Source organism: Fusarium tjaetaba (genome assembly GCF_013396195.1).
Source record: "Fusarium tjaetaba strain NRRL 66243 chromosome Unknown NRRL66243_c0000199, whole genome shotgun sequence".
Taxonomy (NCBI): domain Eukaryota; kingdom Fungi; phylum Ascomycota; class Sordariomycetes; order Hypocreales; family Nectriaceae; genus Fusarium; species Fusarium tjaetaba.
This window is the reverse complement of record NW_023501395.1, coordinates 81322-104235: the sequence shown is the minus strand read 5'-3', so window position 1 is coordinate 104235 and position 22914 is coordinate 81322. Positions and strand designations below refer to the sequence as shown.

The following is a 22914-nucleotide window of genomic DNA, read 5'->3' as shown; positions in this document are numbered from 1 at the left end:
TAACGGCCATGCATCGGACAGACGGACTCATGGTGTTTGGCAACTCTATGCGACCCGTCTTCGCTGTCAGAGATGAGAAGCAACTCCCGCCAGCACTTCTAACTATGAGAGAAACCTACTCAGATTGTACCACGGTCAACCGCTTCGGACAGGATGCCAAGCCTTCTTGACTATCCTAAAGGCACCGCATCAAAAGTATNNAGCCAGATTTCAAATTTGAGCCTTAGCTCCTCCACCTGGAGATCCCGGCCTTCCATCTCTATAGACAGCATCGAATGGCACAAGGAATGTTTGATCTGTCACTTCGTTTGACTTACAGTCACCTTGAGGCTCGGTTCTCGTATCCTGTGTCGGCTGCACTAGAGAACTATCCCTTCGCTGGTGCTATCCGGGAGTTTTTGAACGACCATGATGGACTGCAACTGCCCCCTGACACAATGTCTCCGGTCTTCGTGAACTACAGAGACTGCCCTTGTCGCATTGATGACAGAAAGTCAAAACACAAACCACTGATGGTGTGGCTTGTAGACTTTAACAAGGTGGTCAAGTTCCCCGCCGATCGTATTGTCGCCATCACGCCGTACCGTTCCAACTTGTGCCACACTCGTGCTGAATTGGCCCTCAATACTCTCCTCAATGATTTGATAAGAGTGTGATTTCCAGTTGATAGTCCCCACAGCTGATGGCTCACATCACGCGCCTCACACGTCTGCGACCATCGATTCGTATCAGGGTCGAGAAAACGATATGGTAGTCCTGTGTCTTGCTGTGGACAAAAGGACTGGTCCATGTGTAACCGCCCATGAGACTCAAAGTTGCGACTGCGATAAAGTTGGGAGGTTGAAAGAAGCTTCAGCCCCCGAGCCACAAAGTCAAAGAATACCTATTCGACGTTGAGACAAGCCGTCATAAGCTATTCATGGCCATCTTCGGGGATATCGAAACATCTCAGGCGGCCGACACGTCCCAGTCCATACAGGCAACTGCTGAGGTGGAGCAAAGGCCCAAATCAGGTCTGATACGTTTGGCGCTCTCATCAGCTGGTTCAAAGAAAAGGACGGTGTGGACCATGTGCTAGGGGCTATGGGGTTGACTGTGGCCTATAAGGTTAAGCTTTAGCCTGCGAACACAGGTGATGAATGAGGTCCATGTGCAAGGAGATCCCTCCAATGATTCTGAGGAAGAATCCCACGGGAGGAAGATAAATCCATCGCCCCTCTCGCTATGCAGGAGGACACAGACGATTGGGGAAATCCCAAGCCAGGCAACCTAACCAATGAGGAACGTCCCCAAGTCAGGCGGTGCTACCACGGCATGACCAGGGCCTGACCCACTGATTCCAGGCTGGCAATTACTTTCTAACATGTATAAATGGTATGTTCCTCAACCTGGGACTTGATTGATCAGAGGCTAACGCATTCTTGAGTAGCAGAAGATCTCGTGCAGCAAAACCGAACGGCAACAGAACACTTGGAAGAAAGGAGCCCGTGTATGGTGGATTGAGTCTTCTAACCTCAGCTCTTGCTTGGGACTAAGACACTTCGATCTACGACGGCCTAAGTACCATGTCGACAGTATTTTGAAGCATGGGCCGGCCCAAGAGATGTACCAATATGCATTCCAGAATGGAGATACAGCTTCCTAGACGCAATAAAGGAATGAATAAATCGAACATTTAAGCGTGCGATGCGCGTGATGTGAGCCATCGGCTATGGGGTATATCAACTCAAAACAACACTCTTATCAAAGTCATTCCGGACAGTATATCAGCTACCGTCAAGCTAAAGAGTCCTAACGGAATAAATGTCCCTTGAAATCTGGAAGGTGGAGGTATCCTTGGCGCAAAGTCAAGAAAGCGGGTCTTTGAAGAGATGAAGTTATCAGACGGCCAGTGAGAATGCTACAAAGGAGACACAATCGTGTAGAGATCAGAGTCATTTCAGTAGTTCAGATAGTAAGACTAGCTGTGGCTGTCATCATGAGAACACCCTTCCGTCTTCAGAACCCGTCGCCTGATAGCGATACGCTCTTCCAACACTAAGCATTTTCGAATTCCCATTGAGAACAGTACTTTTAAGAAATATCTCCATAAATTGATTCGAGAACCGCCAGGCCTAACATGAGAGATAGTCTCTCTGGCAACGAAGGTAATACATAAATGATCCAGAACACTCAAAAGGACGGTTGCCTTTCGTTGGAAGCCAGTGCTACTAGTTCAACACATCCTTTGGGTGTAAGTAGATGGAAGTGAAGCTATATGTTGCTTCAAGGACCGCCAGCACGGCCATTGTAATCCCAGTAACCCTCACCCTTAGATCGGCAAGTACCGATAACGCAGTAATAACCGCCGCCCTTGTTGTTCTCGTTAGGTGAGTACATAACATAAGGGGTCCCTCCATGGCCCTCAGTGCAGGTGTTCTTGGTATACTCTTGGACGGTGTCTAATATTCGTCAGTTTTGCCCCTCGTTCTTTGCCTCAAACGACTTACAAGCGGTATGAGCAATGTTATACCAGATGCAAACTGTCTCTCCTTTCCCAGCGTTGCAGGTGTAGCTATTTCCAGTCGTCCAGCTTTCACTGACGCCGAAACCCCCTGAGATCCAGCCACCACCTGGGCTACTGACAGTGGCAGTCCACCCAATGGTGTAGGATGTTGAATCAGTTTGACCGACGGAGCAGGATGCAGCACTGGCACAGTTGATATTTTCCTGGAGTTTGTCAATACAAGTCGTACATACTACATTGCTGGAATAAAGTAAGGGGATGGTTACATACCGATAGCTGCTTGTGGAAGTAATTCTGGTGAGGATCCCCTATTTGGTCCAGTCAGAAACTATCATGTCAGGAATATTGGGGGGTAGTCACCATCTCCAACAAGGGTTGTTCTGGTGAACCAGCCAGAGCAAAACGTCTGTCTCTTTTCAAGCTCCGTGCCTCGAGAATGCATCTCGTGGCTCAAGCTCCTCCTCTGGAGGGACTGCAGTTCGCCATCAGTGGAACTATCGGCAAAGCAGCCATCTGCCTTGTCTTTAACCACATCGGTAGAGTCCCAGGTGACATTTGAGCACTGTATGAGTGTATATTGAGGGCTGAAGATGCGAGAGCATGCAGGCCCGCCAGACCACTGAGGCAGGGAGTGGACCAGATAGCTGGCATCACCGACAGTGAAATTACCACTGCCAGTATCGTCGACATCTGAGAAATCAATAGGATACTTGGCATGGATGATGCTGCCACAGGCCTCTGCAATGACCTTGCCATCAGAGCCCATAGCGCTCACAGAAGACGCCTTGGTATCTTTCTCAAGGCGCCAGGTTACCTGGACATCAGCCGCCAGAGCGGTAGAGAGGAATAAGAGAATAGAGGTAAGAGATCGCATCTTGGAATCGAGGAGAAGTAGAGTTGTTACTGATGATAAAGAGTTCTCTCATTGAGACATTTCCATGACTTATATACCTTTTGCCAGGACTCCCAGACCATCCTGTTTATACAGAGCAAAGTGAAGCCGACAGAGTGAGTATAGATCGGCATGACCACTGCAGTAGAACAACTCCCTTGACCCACCGTTTCCCCGTGGGATTCAAAGGATTCTGTCTTGTGCCTTGATTTAAGCTTAGACGCAGTGTTTTGGATAAATGCCGCATGGACAGCCTAGTATACTTTTACAACTGAATGCGGCATTGAGGAACTTCCCAGAATTGTTCCAGGGTAATTAGCGCGACAATATACGCCAAAGACAATCAAGATCCTCTTCCTTGACGGATCGTCAAGTGGGTGACTGTCTCTATTCTGCTGCCTAGAGTAACTTCCTTGAACCCGGCAAACTCAATGGCTCTATCTTGCTTCTACTTTGAGTTAGATATGCCGGGTGCATGCAATCCGTCGATCCTCATTCCAGGTTTTTGCGGGTGACAGGGCCAACAGAACGGCCGGGGAAGAGATAATGGGAGAAATACCAAATACTTGACATAGCTACTGCCGAACATGTGTGCTCAAAGCTTGAGGCCAACCTACTCAATACAATTTTGCCCAACTAGAACCGTTGACTGTGAAAAATGATGACATGGCCTGATCTGATATCACCAATATTACATCATTGTACATAATACGGAGTAAGGTCTTGTAAACTCAATTGCAAGTTAAATTGCGTCTCAGGGCTGCACTAGGCAGATCCATACTGATGGGCGATGGCCTGGTGAAGCCTGGTGATCCCTCATAAACGCGCGAGCCAATTGAGATCCTTGTCGCACCCCGGACTGCAGCTTTGGAGGCAAAACGCAGCTATAGTCTCTGGAACGTTTTCTCTGACCGTGTAACGAAAGTCGGCTTGAAACCCGGTCACGAGACCAGGCTTTGCTATCCATCTTCTCCAACCTAAATATTCCTCCAACACTCCTCGGACCTCCCATCGCCTCCTATTGTCATCAGTCAATGGCAGAGAAAGATATTTCCTACTTTCTCTCGATCGTACCAACCGCTTTAGGGAGGATGCTAAGGTATCTTGGCTTTTCTACTTGAGAATTTTAACATTCTACCTCTATTAATACCTCGGTGTCAAATATCGAAAGGTAGATTTCTTAAATATCCTATGTATGGCTAAATGTTAAGTTAGGACCTTTGATTAAAACAGAGAGCTTAAACTTAGTAACTAAATTTCGATTCTCAACAAGAATCTACCCTGCTTTGGCATTTGTAGTCGCATCAGGATGACGATTCTCAGCCTCGTCAATTGTGACTCCATGAAATTCCATTCTTGCACAGCCTCGCGAGGCAGATTTGCGAACCATTCACACGTCAGATCATTTTAGGGGTTCCAGCAATGCCCTCTTTCAACTCAAACTTATCAATATCCGCGACAACTTTACTCAAAAGCCCCAATCGCAACGCCAGCATGGCCGATCCCCTTTCAATTATCGGGACAGCGGGAGCGATCGCAAATATTATCGATGTTCTCACCAAAACGATCACAACGGTATGCGACATGCGACAAGCCTGGAAAATCGCCGATCTCAGCGTGTTCGCATTCGAAAACCAGCTCAATCTCCTTAAATTCGCACTTTTTGAGATCCAGAAATGGACCGAATCAAGATCCAGTGAGCAATCCCATCAATTGGTGATGCAGGTGGACAGCTGCGTAACGTGTTGCCGACTTCTCATTGGCAAGATTGATGGTGAAGTATCGCAATTTCAGAAGAACGTAGCCGGAGACTTGGAACTTGGTTCCAAGCTTTCGTTTCTTTTCAAAACCAAAGACATGGAGCAGATTCAGCGGATGGTTGATCAGCAAACACATACACTGACTCTTTTGTTAACTGCATGCAACTCGTGAGTTTGCCCATTTTGGAATGTTATTTGACTTACTAACATTACCGCAGAAATGCCTTGAAAGAGCAAACGAGAATCTTGCAGCAACCTAAACTTGTGCGAGCTCTCCAGGACATGGATCGAGACACGGCTTCTCTCATTGTTCATCGAGACTCAGACTCCATAATCACAGCTACATCTGTAAGCTCTTCGAGATGGTCCATTCAATTCGCGTTCGATCGAGAGTTGTTTATCACCAAGGTTTACGACAAATGGATCCGGAAGCTTGCAACGACGCGGCGGAACACCCGTCACGACTCGGAAGATACAACGAGTGCACCTATTGAGGAGCAGCAAATGGCTCTTACCCGTACAGAAACTGCCGCATCAGAGGAACCATCTCGATCATCAGAAAGCTCCGGAAAACGAATGGATACTTTAGCACGTGCCACCATGGGGATAGAGATGCAACCTCTGAGGCAAAGCCGAACCAGAAGCAGCTTAAAACTTCAAACTAAGGTGTCCCGACGTATTGATCAAAAGTTGAGAGACGATTTGAAGTCGGCCGATCGAGAGATCAAAGTAATGGTCCTTGGTTCAGAGTCAAGGAAGCGAGTCTTTGAAGAGATGAGTTTATCAGGCAGCCGATTACAATGTTACACCGCTGAGCAACTCCGTATGTTCCGTCCCCTAATCCTCGGCATAGCTTTAGAAAGTGTTCAGTATTTGACAAAGAAGCTATTGGTCCATGGAGCCATCAGAGAAGATCCCATACGGGCATGTTTGGAGGATGTGATGATATGCCATAAAGAAGACTTGGATCTCGACAATGGGTTTGAGCACTGGGTTGTCCAAATATTCCGCACAATAATGGAGCACCCGGCGACCAAGGCCTTGTTGGCGGACGAAACCCGCGTGCTTCCAGAGGCTGTTTCTTAGTACGTTCTCTTGATTACTCCGGCCTTCTGCAGTACTGACGCTTTCTCACAGTTTCTTAGACCAAATCGAAAAGACAATGCAAGATGACTATATCCCGACAGACTGGGATGCTATAAGCTGTCCAACACCACTGCCTGGCTGCGTGGAGGCTTCGTTCAACATGGGCCAGCTCACTATGCGATTGACAGACCCCGGCAACGCAACCGTCAATCGGACAAAACTATTTCCTCAGCTCGAGACGGCATTCGCCGTGATATACGTTTTCGATCTAAGCAGCTTCAGCTTCGAAGCCTTGCTTCAGTATGAATCAACCGTCAATTCACATTGGTTGAGAAATTCGAGCATCATTGTCATCTTCAACAATTTCAAGGGATTCGCCAAGAGACTCGCAGAAGAGCCGTTGAGCGATGACTTTCCAGATTATGCGGGAGGAGATGATCAAAAGAACGCATCTAGTTATATTCTCGCCAAGATTAACAATTTGAACCGGGCTCATCTCCGGCTGTATACCCATTTCACAGACGGTGTGTATGATGAGAAGAACTTGCTGAACGTATGGCGAAACATCCAGGATACCATCGTGGAGCGTGCACTAGATAATCTCAAGCCGAAATAACGCGGAGGCGAGAGACGGAAGCATCAACGGTCAGGTCTATCAACTCAAAATAACATTCTCATACAAACTTAGTTCGGGCATTATACCACAAGCCGAGATAAGGGAGCAGTACCGAAACAGCTCCGCCAGGGATAATCTTTCACGAGCCAATATCAATCAACTGCTTGCCAATTGGTTCTCCAGTTGCAGAATTTAGTCTGGGGAAGATTCGCCGTGGGTCGTTCAAAAATGGAAATGTTTCGCCGAAAACTTACCCCAACAAGACCTAGCTAGCACCAAGGCTGTTTCTCCAAGAAAGCCACGAGTGGGCCAACTCCAAAGCGTTTCCCCGGAGCTAGGGTCTTCCCCAGACTAAAATCTGTGGGGTTGATGCTAGGATCAGGTCAACTTCATAGGTTCAATTCTCTTTCGCCAAGTATAAAGACTCATGATCCCTTCAACTTTGAGGATATTAGAAGTCATCAGCTCTGCAAATCTTTTCTATCAATTGGCTTCTACGACTTCCAATTCATCATGTCTAAGGAATCTCTTAGCAACTCACCCAGTCATGTCGAGGAGACTGAACCAGTGCCCCAAGCCGAGACTGCCATTGAATATGATAGTAATGGCTTGAGTGGCATCGTTCGATCTCCATATGTTCTGGGAGCTGCTACCCTGGCCTCTCTCGGAGGATTCTCCTTCGGTTATGGTAAGTCTACGATTGCCAGCTCCATCTCCAGACTCCAAGCTAACAGTTACCAGACCAGGGAGTAATTAGCATCATCCTCACCATGAAGCAATTCCACGACCAATTTCCCGAAACAGCCCCCGGCCATCCTCGATACGGCTTCAATGTCGGCTTCATGACTGGCATGCTCGAACTTGGTGCCTTTGTTGGATGTCTCTTTCTTCCATACCTCGCAGACCGAATCTCTCGAAAGTGGGCTATGACTGTTGCTACTGTCTTCTTTACCATCGGTGCCATCATTCAGACTGCTTCTCATAACTATGGTACACTCGTCGCTGGACGAGCTATTGGTGGAATCGGCGTCGGAACCCTGGCCATGGGTGCGCCTCTCTATATCTCTGAGATCTCCCCTCCGAACCTACGAGGCTCTCTGCTGGTTCTTGAAGCTCTCTCGTAAGTCAACACGCAAAGATCTGGACTATATCTAACGTAGTGCAGTATTGTCATTGGAGCAATCATTTCCTACTGGATCACCTATGGAACAAAGGATATGGCCAGTGAATGGTCCTTCCGACTGCCATTTCTGCTCCAGATGGTATGTCCAGCGTCCACCGACTAGACGACTGATACTGACCTCATATGATAGCCTCCTGCTCTGCTAGTCGGCCTCGGCATCCACTTCTTCCCATACTCTCCCCGATGGCTCGTCATGCGCCAACGAGACGACGACTCTCTTCACGCCCTCGCCCAACTCCGTCGCGTCCCCGCGACCGACGATCGAGTCCAGGCCGAGTGGAAAGGAATTCTCACAGAAGTTCGGTTTCAGCAGGAGATCCTTTCTCAGGAACATCCCAATGACAATGGCATTATTCTAGAGCTGAAGCAGTGGGGTGACCTATTCCGACCCAGATGTCTCAAGCGTACTGCAGTTGCTCTTGGAATCCCCTTCTTCCAACAATTCAGTGGTATAAATGCTTTCGGTAAGGAAAGATCTCAGTTATCCTTTGTTGGAGTGTTCTAACCATGTCAGTTTACTATGCTCCCACTTTCTTCAAGGCGCTCGGGCAGGATGACAACATGGCGCTGATTCTATCTGGAATGGTGAATATTTGTCAGCTGGTGAGTCGATGTCTCTAGCACATATCCTTGAAAAGTACTGACTTTCATCATAGGCCGCTGGTATTCCTACCTTCCTCTACCTGGACAAGATGGGTCGCCGTAAGCTTGCCATCTTTGGTGGTGCTGCCATGGCCGTTCCTCATCTCATCATGTCCGGCGTAGTCGGCAAGTTTGACGGCAAATGGGAGGCCAACCCAGGAATGGGCTGGTTTGGAGTTGCCCTGATCTGTAAGTTTTCCCTTCGGCAGCAACTAGACTCGAGACTAACAAATTCAGACATCTACGTCCTCTGCTACGCATGCTCATACGGACCACTAGCTTGGACTCTCCCCGCTGAAGTATTCCCCAGCTCCCGCCGAGCAAAGGGTGTTGGGGCCGCTACTGCTATGGTCTGGCTCGCCAACTTCATCATTGGTGTCGTGGTTCCGGAGATGATTATTAAGATCGGTTGGGGTACTTATCTCTTCTTTGGGATCTTCTGCGCTCTCGCTTCCATCTTTTCCTTCTTTCTTGTTCCTGAAACTGCGAACAAGTCTCTGGAGCAGATTTCTCAACTGTTTGGAGATCATGCTGTTGCGGATGAGGAGGCTGTCTACGAGCGAATTCGCCATCAAGTTTGGGCGGGCCATGCTCATGGTGCCGAGCATGCTGAGGTTAAGCAAAGTATTTGAGAGCTTATGATAAGTATTTAACTACATAACCAATGGCCAAAGCTTCAAAGCTCCTTATTTCTTGTTAGAATGCGACTCTTCTGTGGTTCATAGTGACGTCGCTTTCTGACCGGGTAATGTCGCGAAGCTACCATCTGATGGACAGTGGCTGATCGCCTTAAAGTCAGACTCCATGCCAGAACGTGGTGATATTACCTGCACGTATAAGTGAATAAGAACAAGCCTCGGCCTCGCTCATAGACCACTATGGCTAATAGATATAAAATCTTTATGCCTAATCCCTTCTCACTTTGACTTTCCACAAGACTTGATGCTTGTGGTAACTGTATCATCCATTTGCCGCCTTCGCTTAAGAGAGTGTAGTTACCCTATAAACTCTTATTAGAGCCGTGATTCTTGGTTTAGAGAGCTGTAGTGGATCAATCCACTAACTCGACCCCGTTAGGTCATCAGAGACGCTAAAATGCGGGGAAACACTGACCTAAAGTCATTCTTACGCCAATTTCACATCCTTGCCCTCAACTCGGCCTACTCCCCGAGATTTCATTCTTATGCCAACTCCACGCTCCTCTCCCTGCAAACCCGGCGAAATCCTTCCTAATCCGTCTCATATTTCTCAAATCGTATCTCCAAGTTTTAATAAACATGAGTTCGGCGCCTCGGACTCGGACCAAGCCTTGCGATCAATGTCGAGGTTCGTCACGACCTGCAAGGATTCCCTGATCAAAGCTGACCACCACTCACAGAAAAGCATCTCAAATGTATGCAATTATGTTTGGGAGTTAGATATATTCAGACTGACGGGTCCAGGCGATAACGAGACTCCCTGTGCCAATTGTAAAAAGGCTTCTATCAGTTGCGCTCGAGCTAAAAGGTTCCGAATCAAAAAGCTCATCACGAGTGAAAACACATTCAAGTTTGATCCGAACCAGACATGGATAGAAACATCGAATCAAAGTCAGTCTGACCAATCTCCTTGATTGCATTTGTTCTAACTGAGCTTGACAGAAAAATCAAACGCAATTTCCTTTGTCGACGAAACAAACTCTGCATCTCGCCACTCCCGTTCAACCGCCGCCGCTGAATCTCCGTCTTCCGAGAATGAATCTCAATCCGAGAGTTTGGATTTCGCTGCTTCTGTTTTGCAGACATTATCGAAAGGCAATACGCAGATAGATGTCGAGCACGAACCGTCTGTGACCGGAGGACTTTCAGAAGAAGCCCCAGATGCTTTTGGGGGGTCCCATGGCCATGAGGGCTTCCCTGCTGCACAAGACCTTTCTCAACTATCGCTCAATTCATCACCAAGTGAACAGGCAACTATTGCTCCTAATCACTATGGGACGGCATCCCTTCCTGTCTTTTCAACCCAATGGCAGCACTCATCTCCTGAAGATGATACAGGAAAGTATGTAAATCCTAGCGGAGCTGACGATCAGTCACCTTTTGGTGGATACAGCTCCCAGCTATATCAGGCGGATACTCTTCCTTCAATGATGGACCTGGAACTTCATAATCCTACTTCATTGTTGAGCGCGAATCCGTCTCAGCCGCTGAGCTTGGAGGAAGCTTGCTTGCTTCGCTGTTTCGTTGAGAAACTCGCAAGAGCTGTAAGACCATTGCAAGGTATCTCAGGAGAGGCCTTTAAGCTGACCATTGAGGTAGTTTGACACCACCGACAGGGATCACCATTACATTTCAGTATTTCCTCTTCGAGCCGTACATAGCCCTCTTCTTCTCAACGCTATCTGCACCGCCTCAGCTCGCTTCCTTACACGTGTCGCCTCGCTTCAAGACCCCGACAACATCATCGAGTACGCAGGCGTACAGCTTCCAGACCTCAACATGGAATCGGCTATCCACTACCACAACAAGTGCATCTCACATCTCATGGGGGTATCAGCAGATCCGATCAACTCCTGTAGCGATGATGCTCTGGCTGCCATTACCATACTGAGGTATCATGAGCAAGTTGATAGTACGATACATTCACCCTCCACTTGATCAAACCTGACGCTACTGCAGCACACTTTACTGGTACTGATAACGAGACGTTCTCAATTGCCGTTCGTGCCGTATTCCAGGCTTCTCAGAACGACGCAGACGGGCTCCTGCACCTAATTCTTCAACCTCCTCGCGGATCAGATGTCTATGCAACCTCGCTTTCTTCTCTTCGGTTCTCAGCTTGCCTCATTGCACTTCGACAAGAAATTTGGTCCGTTCTCATGCATCGCCGTCCCTTCCGACTACCGATTCTACCTGTTGAGAACTATGGCATCTTTGACGATACCTTGGCTGCTGACGACTACGACTGGACTAACCGGGTGCTCATTTGGTGTGCCCATGTTCTCAAATTCTGCTACCCAGATGACAACGACGAACAGCCAGTCGACAACCGAGCTCGGTCCCAACAATGGGAGGCTATCAAAGACTTCCAGAGAAACTGGGATGAGAAACGACCTCCTCATTTCGCGCCCCTCTACTACCAAGAACGGAACCCATCAGAAGGTCGATATTTCCCCGAATACTGGATAACCAGTCCATGCCAAATGCTAGCCCTCCAACACATCGAATTAGCACGTATAGTCCTCGCCGTGCACGACACCAAAATCCAACTCGGCATCGGTGGCAGAGCCGCGCATAAAGCACTAGAAGAGCTGATGCGAGAAGCAACAAGACGTGTTTGCGGTTTGGCCATGTCACAGAAGTGGTGCCAAGAGGGAATGGTGACTGCTGCTGTTGGATTGTCCATGTGTGGCGAGTATTTCCAAGATCCGGGAGAACAGGCTGCGATTATGGAGTTGGTGACGTTGCTTGAGCGTGATCATGCTTGGCCGACTAGTACTTTGTTGAACAAGCTTTGGGATACTTGAATCCAGAGATCGAGGAGTTTGAAATGGGTTTCATGTCGTTGTTTTCTTGAGGACCACGATAGCTGATTGATTGTATGCACGATCGCCTGATAAGAATGAGTCACAAGCAGTGGAGATCGGCATCCAGACCACGGCTATCCACCCTCAACCACCATATCTAGGCCACGAAGCCCCGAAAACTTCAACCCAAATTTGAAGCAGCTTCACTATGTCTCTCAAAGCTCTAACTCTTCCAAAGTCTTTGTCCGACCCAGATAAGTGGGACAAACTCGTTGACCAGTACAAAGAATTCCGATTGCTCTCACTGCAACTATCCCCCGAGTCATTCGGCTCAAACTATGCGCGCGAAGCCGAATTCACAAAGGATATATGGGAAGCCCGTCTGAGCAACCCACTCGCATCTAGTATCATTATCATCTCCGACCCAAATCCAGGCTCAGTTGACGACCTCACGCTGATTCTGAACCAACCATGGCAAGCATCGCTTATTCTGTATGGCCCACTCGAAGCCAAGACAGCGGCTAAAACATGGGAAGATCTACAGAAGTTCGAACCCGGAAACACTTATTTTGGTCCGATTGCGGATGAGATCGAGTCTGCTTACGTCCTCAATGCGATTTACGTTCCTCCGTCTCAGAGGCGCAAGGGCTTGGCGAACAAGCTGATCGAGTACGCCAAGGAAGTCGCAGTCAGACAAAATGAGGGCAAAAAGGTTATGCTGGTTCTTCTGGTCAATTTCAACTCTGTCGCGGCTATGAAATGCTACGAGAAGTCGGGATTTGAAATCGTGCACGATTACTGGTTCGATGATCCAAATGCTTCTGGAACAACTCGAGGTCATGCAGCTGTGATGAGATTGGATGTCGGCGGGAATGATTCTTGAAGCTAGAAGGCTTCTTCCGTGGAGTATATCGTTCCATTTTTCGGGTACGATGGCTGGAATGAAGCTATACGAAGTGAGGAATGCCGAGATAAATTGAATGAACAATTCGGCGCTATCAAGAATCGCCAAGTGACAATCAATTTTCTAGCCACATTGGCTTATTCATAGATTGAATATCCTCTCGTCTAGCGGTCGTATTCAAATATGCCTCGTGTTGGATTGTCACGCAAGCGGTCAGATTTAACGTTCGGGACCTCCGGATCCAGCCTATTGTTGAGGCAACCCAGCCACCGATCGTGGCGCTCACCTTTTGCAACGTTGTACCGCATTTGTGAAAGCGCGGTTTTAATTGGTATTTTTAGACATTGGCTACTGCTAAAATACGGCTGTGCCTTGCGTTAAAATGCTTCTATTTTGCAATGTTGAGAATAGCTTCACTTCAGTTGACCTCGCGAAAGAATGCGGAATTGGCCGTTGAGCTAAGAGTGATGATGCTCACTGTTGGGCGGGAACAAGCGGGGTTACAGACGGCAGCACGGGTACGCGGATGCCAGGATAACCCCGAGCTATTGATCACTAGACCTTGAGGCTGAAGAATCACCTGAACCTCTTCCTCAACCAACGGAAGTCATCGTGCATTTCCCCTCACTACAGCCTTGTCTCAATGGAACTTGTGAATATCCAACGTCCCATCGCATCAACTCACGCTATGATTGACGCGCGAGTGAACAATTGGGTTACATGCATACACGTCGTGATGTCTTCATCAGGAAGGTCTATGCTGATTAAAGCACGAGAACTGCTTGAATCAGCATGTGGAAGCGGGGAAGTCGATATACGGTCAGACATGCATGCATGTTCTGTCGATGATGCCGGGTCCGAGTGGTGATGCATGCATCAAGGGCCCTGTTCTCCATGACGATGCATGGTTCAAGCGGGGTACAGCACCTCATGACGGATCAGCTGAGCCCACGACGGAAGCTTACTTCTCTCAGTCGCTCTCCTGGTAGAATCATGAGCTTTATTGAGTGATAAATCGATCGATGGATTGTCTTCTCAATGACATCAAATCAGTTGAGGTCAAATAAAGATCCGCGAGATCTTCAAGTCTACGAAACAATAGACCTGCAGATTGTCGTTCATCTGTGGAGAAGCTGATAACGATCATTGGGGAAGAGCTTTGACATGTTCTCGGTCTAGGGTCTCGACATGCAGAGAAGAATGGAGAAGAAGAAAGTCGGTTAGAGCGGCGGGACAAAAAAAGAAGAACGGACGGGTCATAGTCATCCCTATCGTAACCTTCTTTTACGGATACAGCGGTTTTGCAGCCTCCCATTTTCTTAGCCGCTCGCTGTCGCGATAGCGTCTCGTATTTGAGGAGGTTGGCCGTTTAGCCCAGAACATACGGGACGGTAGTAGACTAGCCGACCACGACAGAGTTATCATACGAAAATACCACGAGCAGAAGAAAGATGATTGAATTATTGCTCAATTGACTTCTGGTGATTGACCTGACGTCAGCACAGGGAATTACTCCTCTGCTGACAATCCGCATGCTTTAGTTCAAAGCCCCTGGACGCATATCGCACACAGCCCGCTCACCCACGATGTCGAGCTAAGCAAGCAGCCCACCCACGATCTAGACCCTAGTGCAAAAAAATGGCCGGTCGGGAGTTCGTATCAGTGGTTGGTAAGGCCAAGACTTCAACAAGCCACGCCAACTACTGCACTACCCAACGGATCTGGAAAAGCCTTTGTCTCATAGCAGTTCCCTCTCGCCGTTGATTTCACTACAGCAACTCACTCATGCAGGGTATCGTCCGTGCTATTGGTGATCTGATGCAAGGGGTGTGGAGATCCCTGCCGTTGGTGGCCTATCCCTGGTTGCTTAGTCGACGCTAGCACCGCGATACGAGCCATCGTCTGATCGATATAAACCGAGGCTTTTGTGACAGGGGAGGTTGGGAGCCCTCTTGGCTCAGAGAAGTCAAGTATTAAACCAGCCTTCACCAATCGCCAATCGAACTCGAAATTCTAACTACTATATCAACGTGCGTGAGAACATCCAAACATCTCATCTCATCCTCACTCATCAATTCTTTTTTTTTGGACAATTGTGCATTACTGACAAGCCATCTTCCTGTTGTACCTCGTCACACGACACTAGCAAGAATGTTCGCCAAAGCCATCGCAGCCCTCGCCCTCGCGGCACCTCTTGTCTCAGCCCAGACTTTCACAAAGTGTAACCCCATGACAGCCAGTAAGTCTCACCACTTGATTCCAACAACTCGGTACACTTGACTTACACAACATAGCATGTCCTGCCGACCCTGCTTTTGGAAGAGACACTGTCCACTGTGACTTTACAAAGGGTGCATGTGACGCTTTCGCAGAGGATGCCGGTACTGCTCTGCAACACAACGAGAATGGTGCTGTCTTTACAATTTCGGGACCAAACCAGGCTCCTACAATTGCGACGGGCAAGTACATCTTTTTCGGCCGTGTGGATGTCGAGGTGCAAGCCTCAACTGGTGTAGGCATCTGCACTAGTGCTGTTCTTCAGTCTGATGACCTTGATGAGGTAAGTTCACCACCAACTTGTAAAGAAAACATCAACTAACAACTTCAGATCGATTGGGAGTGGCTTGGAGGCGATAACGCTCAGGTTCAGTCAAATTATTTCAGCAAGGGAGATGTGTCAACATACGACCGCGGCGAATTCCACCCTGTCGCCAACCCAACAGGCCAATTTCATCTCTACTCCATAGAGTGGACTCCCTCCGCCATCAACTGGATGATCGACGACCAGGTCGTCCGAACCCTTCCCTACACCGACGCCACCGGCCCTAATGGCTATCCCCAGACCCCCATGCAGATCAAGCTCGGAACATGGACTGCTGGTTCTCCCGACGCTGCTCCTGGTACCATTACCTGGGCTGGTGGTCTTGCCGACTACTCTCAGGGTCCCTTCAACGCTTACTACAAGAGCATTTCCATTGTTGATTACGCTGGTGGTGATGCTCCTACAACAGCGAGTGTGCGCGAGTACCTTTATGGAGACCACAGTGGAAGCTGGAAGAGCATTCAGCAGATCAATTAAAATGTGTTGATGATGATTTAAAATGAATTAGAGAGATGGGATTTTTAATGAGGGTTTAATGAAAGAGGGGGGAATACCATGGTTTATGAGCATTTCAGCATTTTATAGACGATAAATATAATTATGATCACTTCAACGGATTCGGAGCTTCATCTTTGCTGTTTCTTGTGACTGTCGTATGACTGCATATGGCCCAGACTTGGGGAAGCATCGTGACCTATGTATTATATACGGCGGTTTAAGGAATCATGTTTTGGCTTTCGAAATCAGAACTGACAAATACAGAAACAAAGTCATGTTCCTGGTACTTTGTTATTTATAAGGTAGTTACTGGTTCGTTTGTTTTGGTTCTCATCTCTATTTCCCCATATGTATTTCAAAGACTGATATTCAAGATCTACTTTGTCAACTGGAGACCCTGCCTACTACCAAGTGGAGACAAGGGAACTTAGGACTTCATCCAAAATGGCGTAGACTTATGTTCAATACTCCGTGAGCCTTGGGATCAACTAACTGTAAAATCCAGAAGATTTGTTGCTCTTTGACTCTTTAAGGCCAGCATCACACAACATCAACCATTCGCACGTCGGTACGCCATCTTATCACAAAAGATCACAGCCACTTTACAACTTACACTGTTTCAAAGCTAAGCATACGAAAGAGAATGCAAAAAGAAAAGAGTTCCAGTCAGAGACAGAGCAAAAGAGTGGTTCCGCCCGGGATCGAACCGGGGACCTTCTCGGTGTTAACGAGATGCCATAACCAACTAGACCACGGAACCGGCCTGTGATTGGATGAAATATCCTCTGCCAGCTGGTTCCCAAGTTGGTGGCAGTATCATCTCTGTCGTGTATCGTTCGAGGCATTCTCGCGGCTTCAGATCATGCCCAAGCTCTTTGAGTTAGCCTTCTGACTCATGTCTCTACCTCTTCTCTGATCGAACGAAGACAGAATCAACATGGCTAGAGAGAGGTGAGAGTGGTAGGGTCTTCCTGAAAATCAAAGCCTTTCTCGTCGAAACAAGTTTACTTAAACAATCGGAGAAGCATAGGGAGGTGCAAATTTCTGACGTCTGTTCTTTCACAGAGTAACGATAATAAACCCATGGAACCATGGACAGAGTGATCCTCACAAATAGGCAGAAGGAGGCCGATGTCGCTCAACATTGCTTGTGTAACGATAGGATGTGGCCCTACTCCAAGCAGATGACCCAGGTGCAAGGGACCTCGATTGACGTAATGGTAGAATTGGTAGGCTCCTGGCCCTGTAGAGACCATTCCTTTGAGGCCCACTCATCTCTTCTTCCTCTGATCCACTCACTCATCTTGACGCTCTCTGAATCCCTAGTCTTTGATTTTGGCATACGTCTTGTGGCACTGGAACTTAACTTTCATTATTTTTGACATTTCTGTTTTCCCTTTGGTCCAGAATACCCTTCAGCGAGTCATATTATCACTTCATCTTGCTTTCGTTCAGCGCAAGCTCGGAGACTAAGCGTTGTGTCTGTTGTTGATGGCCCGGGGCTGAGAGCTTATAATTACCGCTTTGAGCTTGTTGGTGAGTCTCTGTTACGAACTGAAGAAGAAACTTGACTGACATGTTTGGGAGTGTCGTCAGTCGCTTGCAATCCCGGAACAAGAAACTCAACGTCCGTCTCGCAACCTGTTTGTTTCTTCTCGGAGGATTCGTGCCAATCGCAGCTACTCGTAACGTAGCAAAGAGTCTCCTCGACGTTCAACCTAACTTCCTGCAAAGAGCACTCCAAAGAAATATGTCTACATCGTCTCTCGACCAGCAGGACACAGAGTCCGTCTCCTCCGAGGACAGCTTCGACCCAGCCCCCACTCTGGCCCAGAAGACAATCACCAGACAAGAAGCACTCGAGCAGGCTGGCGAGAATATTGCCAAGATGGGCAAGTCAAAGTTTGTCGACAAACTCCTCGGGACAGCAGTATCGAAATGGCTCGCCGAACCAATCCTCTGTGTCCTGCCTCCCGAGATGAAGCACACCGTTCATACCTGGTGCTCAAGTCACGATCCGATGTGGTTTAACAAACTTTCTGAGTTCATCGACGAAGATGTCTCCGAATGGGAGTATACCGTTGAAGTCCCCAACCGACGAAAGGACATGGCCTTCTGCGGAATGGGCGCAGATATCCTTCGGTTCTATGTTGCGGATCTGAAGCCCTTGCGTAAGGGACTTCCAGAGCCAGAACGTCGAGAGGTTGTCAACAAGGTCCGTCGGGGAATCGCCCTCTTCGCTGACTTTCATGACGAGAAGATGAAGGCGATGGAACGGGAGGCGTGCGAGCTTGTACAGCAGGAACGTGAATCAATGGAGATTGAGCGTAGCGCTTTCGCTACTGCATTTGAACTCCAGAACGAAGCCATCGCTGACTAGAGAGCGGGGATGGCGTTGTCGCTTCAGAGCCTGCAGCACACGCTTCACCAAGGTCCGCAGATGTTTCCGTGCATTGAGAGGCGTTGGTACCGAAGTCTAGCAAAGACTGGATGTGTTCCAGAAAGTCTTCGTCGGCTGGTCAAGTTTCATTGTAGCGCAGATGAGGCTTTCCGTCTAGCTCAGCTTGAGGAGGCTTTCCGCTTGGGTGAAACGATGGGTTCTTGAGGAGAAGAACAGTCGCGTAAGTTATTATGCTTATTCTGCGGCTGCTTTCGAGTGTGTGGCTGACATGACATTGAAGTTCTAGGACCGCGATGGAAGATTCACATCGAGATATCAGATAAGGCTTATGGAGCGAAGGATGGTGAGCTCCATGTGGGCAGTGAAGGTCCTTCCGGAGCTGTAAAGCGCGATTTTAGGGGATGGTGAAAAGGGCAGTTGAAGAGAGGTGGTTGCGAATCACGAATGCGATGGATGGAGAATTTGTTGAAGCTGGATAAGTTTTAGATGGCAAGGCTTTAAGAATACATTGATGACTTTGAGAAGTTACCAACCTTGAGAGCACTACGAAAACGACATATGAAAGGACTGTTGATAGGCTGTGTTGCTCTATCTGGTGACGCATCAACATTGGTTGCATCAGCTCCGTGAGCGAACTTCACTTGTTCCACGCGGAAGTGGAAACAGTTAGACCCCTTGAGAATGGTAGAAATATTGGAGGTATGCCATGTGGGCCGATTCCATCGCTTCTACACGCACCCGCAAAGGATGTCGCATTCCACGCCAGCCACGTCACAAAAATGCAAGCTTCACCATGGACTTCTTCCTCAAGGCCACGGGGCTGTTTTGAATGATATTCGTGGGAAGAGACTTGCCGGACCCGCGATATTTTCCTTGGTGATTTATTCTGTCGATGCTCGTGGACTTGGTGGTCTAGTTCGGTTGTATGTGCAGCTCACCTCCCTTTAACCCATAATGCCGGCATGCATGTCCTGGTTCTGTCATTCATAAGCGGGTTCTGCCCCGCCCCGGAAACTCGTTTCTTTAAGGCTGCTCTTAAGGCTGCTCATCTCGTCCTCGAGCTCCAAAGGCGAACAGTCTCGCTTCGCCGTCTCAAAGTCTACAAGAACCACGTCATGCCCATCCCGCACAAGAAAGTTGTGTTTGTTGATATCGCCAAGCTTGATACCGAGCTCATGCAACCGACCTAAAGCCTTCTTGCAGTCATCGATATCTGCTGGTCCAGCAGCTCTCGCGCCTTCCACCCACTCAGCAACGAAGCCAACCACCCGCCCATCTTTGCCCTCAGTGAGGTGCCCTAGAAATTTTGGCCCGATTCCGCTGCCACTGATCCATTGATAGGCGGCCGTCTCGACCTCAATGAAGGGGATTTCCCAGGGCCAGACCGCGAGTTTGATGAGTACGGGTCTGCCGCCCTCAACTTCAGGATGCGTCGAGACGTGGACTCGTTGCCTCACTCGCTCTTGTCGTGTAAATTCTAACTCGTTGAGCTTCACGGGATGCCAACAGTTCTGAATCCCAGCAAGTTGTACTGTCTCAGTCCTGACGAAGGTAGCCTTCCCCGCCTCGGGGTCCCTAGCTACAAAGCCGTGGTTCCAATCTCCAGCTGGAAACGATGGGAGAAGCTCGCCAAGCAGGGTGGGCTCAAAAGTACGGTCTTCCTCGGCCCCCAAAAACGTGCCTGGTGCTGTGGATACGTACTTCACATGTTGCCCGTCGACGAGGAAGCGATAATCACTATTACTCGTGTCGTCGTCGTCAATGAGGCATGCGAGAAGCCGGACGTTTGTGTTCCTTTCTTGGGGCGCCATCATTGCGGAGAAGCAGTGTTGAGGCGAGAGGAGATGACTGCGGATCGGTCACGAAGCGCTATGTAAATGGCGGCTAAGCAGTATGACTACCTTACTTGAAAAGGCGTGATCTGGCAGGAGGAGTTGTTGTTGAGAAACTGGATGGTGCGCCGAGCTTAAAGATCAAAGCCTAGAACGGCATGGAGTGCGAAACAATAAATTATCTGAGGGGCTCGGCGATGCCGCGCTCCGGGTGGCGTAATAGACGTTAAAAAGGGAGAAGTGTGGTTATAAGCGCTGTGGAAGCTGGTCTCTGATGGCGGGGCTTGCGATCCCCCAGGGTTGTAGCCAATCAACTTACCCTACGTGCCGCCCAAGATGAGGTGAGGTGCGTGCGTGGGCCGCTGTTGCAGTAGCAGCCTAGCAGGGAGGTCAAACATTTGCTTCTCAGCCAATGGAATTATATCATATAATTTATCTTACTGCGCTGGGTAATCTTCGCGCCCTAGTGTGCCTTGCAAAGCCCGGCACATCTGACCTACTACCAGGGAGTAGCGGTGCATGTTGCCCACTAAGGGACTTGATCTTCCACACCAGGACCAGTACATGTGTAGAATATGCAAGAAAGCCGATATGATATTATTGCCGCGCGCTATCAGAGCAGTTCCTGCTTAGAGTTAGAGATCTGAATGGAGCAAATGAAATATACAAGTAGCATGGATATTGGGACGCTCCCAGGCAAGAGCATCATGTCAGTGAGCGACGGCGACCTTGACAAGAGAATACCTAGCCGATACCCTCTATATACCAGCCTTATTACTCCTAAACTGTGTGCCAGTGTGTCCGAATACACAGGTACGTTGAAATTCCTCATTACTGAACGGCTTCGGACCCTTATGATCTCGATATGCAGACACTGACCTTGGTGTCTGAACCCAGACCCAATCCGCGCGACGCACCTGAGTTCTGTTACCCGCATAGTTCAACATCACGCGGCACGGCACTCTAGACACTATGTGCTTCCAGCTCTACCGCAAGTATACCTGCGGGTGCATGAAGAATGAGGAATTCAAGCAGTGTCCGGAGCGTCAAGGCACAAACGTTAAAGTGATAAAGCAGCCGCTGCCTGACTCAGTGCACATGTGTAGCAAGCACATGGTCAAGGAGGGAAAAGACGAGATGCACCGCTGAGGATGTGTGATGGCGACACGTAAGTGACGGTCTGTCTGCGGGTTGGGCGAGTGCCGGCGAATGTATCCAGACTGTAAGGGACAACATCAAAGGCGCTTTTCATGGAGGCAAAGTGCAGAATTCTAACGAGATTAATCCGGCCCATGAGTCGAAGATGAGATCGGACCCCCTGTCAGACTTGAGTGACATGCGTGAACCTACCGGGTATTCTTGGCATCTCCCTCACCGGTCCATACCGCGTAATGTGCTTCGGCATCTCTTCACTTGTGTATTTGATCCGAAAATGCTTCGTCTTCTCCTCAGTCTCATCCTTACAGCCAAGGCAGAAGCATCCCCAGTCGGCCTGCCGGCCAGAATCAAACAGAAACGGTGCGGTGATGATGGCCATGAACCGTTGAGGTTCCCTAGTGGTCTTGTCTAGCTTCGGAAGAGCAGAGCCCGTCAGGTCCTGAGTCACCGCCTGCCGGTCGAAGAGTTGAAGCCGCTTTCGCACCGAACTGCCCCCTTCACTGTTCCAGCTGGTACAGTACCGCCCGGGCAAGCTCAGGATGCTTGGGGGATTCGCTGCACGTAGGCGTTGGCGGCTGGTGATGGCACTGCGCTGCTGCGTCCCATGGGTGAAGAAACTCGATGCGCGGCCGATTGTGAGGGGAAAGTAGTCCAGGCGCCGGGTGAAGCAGAAGTAGCAAACTCTACGGCAGTCGATGAGGTAGAGATGGTCACCAAAGCGCTCGCACGTCGAGCATCGGGTTGTGCTGAGAGTTGTGTACAGTACGTCGCAGTCAAATGCGTCTGCTTGGATGCTGAGAATGGCGCGGATGACGTCAGGGCAATGCTTGATGATGGCGTCGTACTGGGGAATCGAGTCAATGAGTTCCATCGCGCGACGGTTGACGCGGCGGAAACGAGTCAGCGACGGAATATCAATGTACAGCAGGACTTGGATAAGAAGTTCTGCTGGAAGCTGGTCGAGTTGGCCGGCGGAATAGCGCGGGGGGTTGGACGCGTCGATGAATCGCCCTTTATCAAGTGGACACCGTGTCGCCAACTGCGCATCGTCCAACGTGTTGTCGCAGATGTTTTGCTTTGTATATGTTGTAGAAATGGACAGATTAGGGCATGTTTTCTCCATCGCGAGCTCGCTTTGAAGCCAAGTTTCGAGGTCTAAAAAAGCTGTACCTATAAATGGCGGCGATACCTTACTGAAGCACTCTAACAGCATCGCGCTGGTCTGGACCTATTGCCCGAGGCGGTGTCTGGTGGCAGAATAAGTGAGACACTGAGTGGGACCGAACAGGCCAGCCTCACTTCAGGCGTTACAGGACTGGCCGAGCTGGA

General features: G+C 49.0%; 9 protein-coding genes across 9 annotated transcripts; 6 read left to right on the top strand and 3 right to left on the bottom strand.

Annotated features, from left to right (window-relative positions):
- Positions 1 to 2265: 2265 nt before the first annotated feature.
- On the bottom strand, positions 2266 to 3380 carry FTJAE_9003 (uncharacterized protein; the record flags this gene model as incomplete). The annotated part of the gene is made up of 4 exons (XM_037355880.1): positions 2266 to 2441; positions 2490 to 2709; positions 2777 to 2814; positions 2867 to 3380. 4 exons carry the CDS (start codon positions 3378 to 3380, stop codon positions 2266 to 2268), a joined length of 948 nt encoding a protein of 315 aa, XP_037203961.1.
- Positions 3381 to 4892: 1512 nt separating this feature from the next.
- On the top strand, positions 4893 to 6860 carry FTJAE_9002 (GNA-3 g alpha subunit GNA-3; the record flags this gene model as incomplete). Its single annotated transcript, XM_037355879.1, has 3 exons — positions 4893 to 5326; positions 5377 to 6243; positions 6296 to 6860. 3 exons carry the CDS (start codon positions 4893 to 4895, stop codon positions 6858 to 6860), a joined length of 1866 nt encoding a protein of 621 aa, XP_037203960.1.
- A 513-nt stretch (positions 6861 to 7373) lies between these two features.
- Positions 7374 to 9317, top strand: FTJAE_9001 (quinate transport; the record flags this gene model as incomplete). The annotated part of the gene is made up of 7 exons (XM_037355878.1): positions 7374 to 7548; positions 7602 to 7980; positions 8026 to 8122; positions 8174 to 8507; positions 8558 to 8646; positions 8700 to 8874; positions 8923 to 9317. The coding sequence occupies 7 exons, from the start codon at positions 7374 to 7376 to the stop codon at positions 9315 to 9317; spliced, it is 1644 nt and encodes a 547-aa protein (XP_037203959.1).
- Positions 9318 to 9962: 645 nt separating this feature from the next.
- On the top strand, positions 9963 to 12190 carry FTJAE_9000 (major facilitator superfamily transporter; the record flags this gene model as incomplete). The annotated part of the gene is made up of 6 exons (XM_037355877.1): positions 9963 to 10011; positions 10064 to 10078; positions 10128 to 10274; positions 10326 to 10927; positions 10983 to 11295; positions 11343 to 12190. 6 exons carry the CDS (start codon positions 9963 to 9965, stop codon positions 12188 to 12190), a joined length of 1974 nt encoding a protein of 657 aa, XP_037203958.1.
- Positions 12191 to 12398: 208 nt separating this feature from the next.
- On the top strand, positions 12399 to 13073 carry FTJAE_8999 (gnat family protein; the record flags this gene model as incomplete). The annotated part of the gene is made up of 1 exon (XM_037355873.1): positions 12399 to 13073. One exon carries the CDS (start codon positions 12399 to 12401, stop codon positions 13071 to 13073), a length of 675 nt encoding a protein of 224 aa, XP_037203957.1.
- Positions 13074 to 15245: 2172 nt separating this feature from the next.
- On the top strand, positions 15246 to 16173 carry FTJAE_8998 (rAsp f 9 allergen; the record flags this gene model as incomplete). The annotated part of the gene is made up of 3 exons (XM_037355872.1): positions 15246 to 15333; positions 15389 to 15654; positions 15703 to 16173. 3 exons carry the CDS (start codon positions 15246 to 15248, stop codon positions 16171 to 16173), a joined length of 825 nt encoding a protein of 274 aa, XP_037203956.1.
- A 1597-nt stretch (positions 16174 to 17770) lies between these two features.
- FTJAE_8997 (uncharacterized protein) lies at positions 17771 to 18574 on the top strand (the record flags this gene model as incomplete). Its single annotated transcript, XM_037355871.1, has 1 exon — positions 17771 to 18574. The coding sequence occupies one exon, from the start codon at positions 17771 to 17773 to the stop codon at positions 18572 to 18574; it is 804 nt and encodes a 267-aa protein (XP_037203955.1).
- A 1001-nt stretch (positions 18575 to 19575) lies between these two features.
- On the bottom strand, positions 19576 to 20409 carry FTJAE_8996 (kinase-like domain protein; the record flags this gene model as incomplete). Its single annotated transcript, XM_037355870.1, has 1 exon — positions 19576 to 20409. The coding sequence occupies one exon, from the start codon at positions 20407 to 20409 to the stop codon at positions 19576 to 19578; it is 834 nt and encodes a 277-aa protein (XP_037203954.1).
- A 1135-nt stretch (positions 20410 to 21544) lies between these two features.
- Positions 21545 to 22708, bottom strand: FTJAE_8995 (uncharacterized protein; the record flags this gene model as incomplete). Its single annotated transcript, XM_037355869.1, has 2 exons — positions 21545 to 21745; positions 21803 to 22708. 2 exons carry the CDS (start codon positions 22706 to 22708, stop codon positions 21545 to 21547), a joined length of 1107 nt encoding a protein of 368 aa, XP_037203953.1.
- Between the last annotated feature and the right edge of the window lie 206 nt (positions 22709 to 22914).